Below are 5,000 nucleotides of genomic sequence, written 5' to 3'. Positions count from 1 at the left end.
ATTTTATAATTATCATTGTCATTATTGCCATCATAATCATTAGTATTACTAGTGTTATCATTATCACTTTGTCATTACCAATGTTTTCATTATTTAAACACATTTTTATCATTACTATTAGAATCATTATTAATGATTATCATTCTCATTATCGTTGTTAATAAAATTGATTATCTTTGTGGTTATTATTAGTCATTTTCATCATCAGTATTATCATTTTTTTTTTTTTTTCCACATCACCATTTTTATCACTATTAGTATGATCATTATAAGTTTTATTATGATCATTATTTTCATGATTGTCATTATTGATATTTATTATCATTATTATTGTCACTGATATTATCATTGTTATTATTATGGTCATCATTGTTGTTGCTATTATCATTATAATCATTATCATTATAATAACTATCGTTACTATTACCATTGTTATCATTATCATCATAGTTGTCATTGTCATTTTTATTTTCATGGTAATTATTTTTTTTATCCTAATCATTTTTATCATTACCTTCATTGTCATTACTATTATTGCCATTATCATTTTTATCGTTGTTGCTACAATTGATTATCTTTGTTGTGGTTATCATTATTTGTAATTATTATCTTCAGTAGTATTATAAAAATTTTTCTATTTTCTTTTTCCAACACCATATATATCATTACTACTATGATCATATATTTATAACCTCTCTGACAGGGATTCGAACCAGCACCGCCATTGCAAAGAAATCACAAGACGGGCACTCTATCTGCTGATACACGACCCAACAAAAGAAGCAAGCAACTAGAAGTTGCACACTTCTTTTGTTGGGTCGTGTATATATCAATGATATAGCTTTTATACCTTCTATTCATGCACCAAGCAGCCCACTTAAATAGTATTTCCCAGTGGCAGTGCTCGTATTTGATTGATCAATGTCTTTCATTCTCATTGTGCAATTAAGAAGTCTTCCATTCTTCAAGTAACAAGTAGCAAAATGAGACAAGAGAAAAGGGTAAGACAAGATTAAAATTAAAAATATGAAAAAAAAAAAAAGCTAATAAAGAAGAAACTTTTATGTATGACTGCCATCCCAGCAACAATTGTTGAATATGTAATCGCCAGGTTAAAAGACTTCTTTTTGTCTTTAAATGGGACTTCCTTTTATTTAATGTATTTTACTGCATTGACATCCTATGAAACTATCTTTTTTTGTATCTTCAGTTTTGACAGCGTGGAGCCAGAGAAGGGTCCAGACTACAAGAATGAGCTTGAAGAGTCAGTCATAAGCCTTCAGGAAAATAACAAGGATCTCTACAATTTTGCAATGAAGCAAATCCTGAGGAAAACACCCAAAGGAGGAAAAGGAAGTGCTAACCGGAAAACCAATAATAAAGGAAAGAAAGCGAGTGCCAATAAAAACAGATATTTTGATACAAAAGAGAAAAAGTAAAAAAGCCTTTTATTTCCCTTTTGTTTTCTTTCAGAACTGAAAAATGTGTGTATATAATATATAATATAATAGATTATACTATATTATAATATATGTGTGCATCAGTGTATAAAGAATACAGTATAACTCAGTTGCTGCAAGTAACTTCATATATGTACAACTTGGCCTCATGTCAGTTGTGCTGCATGTGACTGGTTTCTGCAGGGGTAGTCATAGATACATAAATGATCTTGCAAATAAGCAGAAAAATATGCAAGAATGAGGTGCAGGGGAAATATTGGTAGGTAGACAGGGTAGACCAGGGATAGGCTCCTTTTCTTGAGTCATTTCTTGGAAATTTTTTAATGTCAAGAGTTTCTGAAAGGGGGTTAGTAGGGGAAGTCTGAGAAACGACGGTATTATGAGGGGGAGAAGAGGGGATAGATGACTGAGGAGAAGAGGAAAAGGTATGTGTAGGAGGATGAGGATGGGTAGATGTGTAACTTTAAGATTGTTGGGATGGGTAGAGCAAGGAGAAAGGCAGAGGACAGCACTGGTGCAGGGAGCAAGATAAAGAAAAAACCTTGTCAGTGTACTTCCTGCCTGGCTTAGCATACAGTGAGGCCAAATTTGATTTTAAGTACTGCTACCTCAGAATCAATGTTAAGAGGTAGGGCAGCGCCTATAAAATACATAATGGGAGCTAACACAAGCACAGTTAGCACAGGTGTGATTGTGCAGAGAAGTTGAAACGATCATGGCAAGGTTGGGCAAATATCAGACTTGTGAGCCATGAAGCAATAGTGCTCCGCAGGTCGACCAAAAGGCCAACATTTCTGACACTGATGGGGGAGGGGTCGATATGGTCAGCCAGGGCAGAGCACAACACTATATAAACTTCATGGGGGGTCATGTCTACGGAAGGTAACCTTGGGAATATTAGTGTAACCCTTTCAAGCGGCCTCTATGGGGAACATTGTAGCTCTATACTAATACCATGCCACAGTCAATGAGGCAGGCAAGCAGTTCATTTTCACAGTCTGGCCAATCCACTGTCGTAGACAAGGCAATCAGCTGGGAAGGAAATAGTTTTGGGAAAAGTATCTAGGGAAGGGCGAGGCTAGGTTGGGATAGGTTTGCCTGTGAAGGCAGTCAAGGAAGGAGTATTTTCTGAAGGTTGAGTAATGACCTGGATGGATGATGGAGTGGACTGAACTGACCACAGGCATCAAAGAGTGGTAGTAGTACTGGTGTTGAGAGAAATAATCAAAAGGAGAGCCAGGGCTTGGGGAACCGGAAAAGTTAGTGTTAGTGAGGCTAATTGATAACGGGGTAAATCTCAGTGTCCCTAATAAGGGTACTCCTTATTGGTTATGGTAAGTGTGGAGTAGATGAAGAGAAATGGTTCATCCCTCAGGGTCACGATGAGGCATAAAGGCTGGATAAATTAAAGGGAATGCAGTGCCCATGGCTCCCAGAGGCCATTCAAGACTAACCAAAAGTGTCATTTATCCTTTTAACACAGGTCTCATATGTTAGGAAGTTGACAGAAGGGGTGGGAGAAGAGAAAAAAAAAAAGCATACAAATTTAATGGAATCGAGGACTGAGGACCAAGGTTGGGGAGATCCCCAGCACTAGGTCTGTCTCTGTCTTCTAAACTCCCAACAACAACAATGGGCAGGTTGTCAGATCATAAGTCTTGCCAGATTGTCTTGTTAGATACTCTGTCTCACAGAGACAAATAGCTTTTTTGTCTTGCCAAGTGACTAAGTCTTGCCTGATGGCTTTCTGTCTTGGCAGGTGACATTTTGCCATGACCTTTTCTCTTATTAGGCAACTTTTTTGTCTTGCCTGATGGCTTTCTGTCTTGGCAGGTGACATTTTGCCATGACCTTTTCTCTTATTAGGCAACTTTTTTGTCTTGCCAGATGGCTTCTAGTCCCACCCAGTGACTCATACTTGCCACGTGACATTGTCTTTTTATTTTTTTGTCTTAGGTGACTTTGTCTTGTCAGATGGCTTCTAGTCTCCTCAAGGTGACTTTTTAGTCTTATATGGCATATTGTCTTGCCAGATGGCTTTCCAGTATGTCAACTGTCTTTCTGTCTTGCCAGATGGCTTTCTGTTATGTTAACAACATTTTTGTCTTGCTAAGTGACGACAAATTTTTTTTTGTCTTACCAGATGGTTTCTAGTTTTGCCTTGCTACTTTATCTTATCAGGCTACTTTTTTTATTTTCAGTTTTGTCACATGGCTTTTTGTCATGCCAGGTAACTTTTTTGTCTTGCCAGATGGCTTCTAGTCTTGAAAAAGTTTTTTTTTGTCTTGTCACGTTACTTTTTTTTGTATTCGTAGATGGCTGTTAGTCTGACCTGGTGGCTCTTTGTCCGTCTTGCCAAATGATTTCTAGTCTCACTAGGTGACTTTGTTTTGGCTTTTTGTCTTGCTATATGGTTTTCTGTCATGTCAATTGGCTCTTTGACCAAAAGTCATTAGTTATCTGTTGCTAAACTTAGACAAAATTAAGAAAGCAAGACAATTAAAATATGCCTATGGCTAGAAAGTACGACACTGATAAGCTCAGAAAGAGTGGTTAAGAGCGAGATGATTTCAAACTTGAGTGCAGAAGCAGATTGATATCTTTGGAAACTCTTGAAGGTAAAGATCAGACCACTGAAGAACACTGGGAAGAAGTTAAAAGTGTAAGGCATGATATTGCTAACTGTACAATCAAAAGGAAGAAATGGATGCCAGATGAAACATGGGGAGTGATAGCAAAGTGAAAAGAAGTGAAATTTAGACTGGAATCCCAGAATAGATCTGAAAACCTGGAGATTTCAAATACAGAGCATCAGAATATCTGTTAAGAAGTAAAAAGAATGGTTTAGAGAGACCATAAGAGATATATTGATGAAAAAGTGGAAGAGGCAGATAAGCTGATTAACGAAAACAATGGGCAGAGCCAAAGAATTGCTTATAAGGCAATAAAGGAGATAAATGGTACCAACCACTGAAGTAAAGACCTAACGATTAAATGCTGAAATAAGAAGTGGAAAGAATCTTCCATAATGATTTTGAATCGATCGATACCTGAAGGTGATGATGTGCCAGATACTGAAAGAAATCTTGATATTGACAAAGGACCGATTAAACTCGAAATCTTAAAGGCAATTAAGCATTTGAAGAACAGTGAAGCACCTGGTAAGGATGGTTTATTTCCTGAGATTTTCAAAGCCGCTGATGAAGAGAGACTCCTAAAAGTTTTAATGAGATTGTTTAACTGAGTATGGGAAACTGGTGTTACGCTGAGTGAATAGAAGAATGCTGTCATCAAGATTTCAAAGAAAGGCGAATTGTGAGGCAAAAGTCTAACCCCAATTGCGTGTAAACTTTTTTTTTGCAAGTTGTTGCTGAATAAAATGGCTCTAAAAGTTGGTGAAATTCTACGTGGAACAAACTGCACTCAGAAAAAGTCGTGGACGCAACAATTAGATTTTAATTGCCAGATATATATTACAGCAAGACAACAAAAAGAAAGCACTAATCAGTCTTTGCTTTGTATATTTTGAAAACGCATTAC

The 5,000-nt window shown here is 36.8% G+C and overlaps 1 protein-coding gene across 2 annotated transcripts in view; it reads left to right on the top strand.

Moving 5' to 3' along the window:
• Nucleotides 1-2,996, top strand: part of LOC113830474 (WD repeat-containing protein 18) — a 17,623-nt gene extending 14,627 nt beyond the window's left edge. For both annotated transcript variants that reach the window (XM_070129937.1, XM_070129938.1), the window contains one exon: nucleotides 1,211-2,996. In XM_070129937.1, coding sequence (XP_069986038.1) covers nucleotides 1,211-1,439 — 229 coding nt within the window. In that variant the 3' untranslated portion in view covers nucleotides 1,440-2,996. The remainder of the gene's footprint in view (nucleotides 1-1,210) is intronic.
• The last annotated feature ends 2,004 nt before the right edge of the window (nucleotides 2,997-5,000 follow it).

Source organism: Penaeus vannamei, chromosome 14 (assembly GCF_042767895.1).
Source record: "Penaeus vannamei isolate JL-2024 chromosome 14, ASM4276789v1, whole genome shotgun sequence".
NCBI classification, from domain to species: Eukaryota; Metazoa; Arthropoda; class Malacostraca; order Decapoda; family Penaeidae; genus Penaeus; species Penaeus vannamei.
Note: the sequence above shows the minus strand (reverse complement) of the source record. Positions and strands in the feature narration are given on the sequence as shown.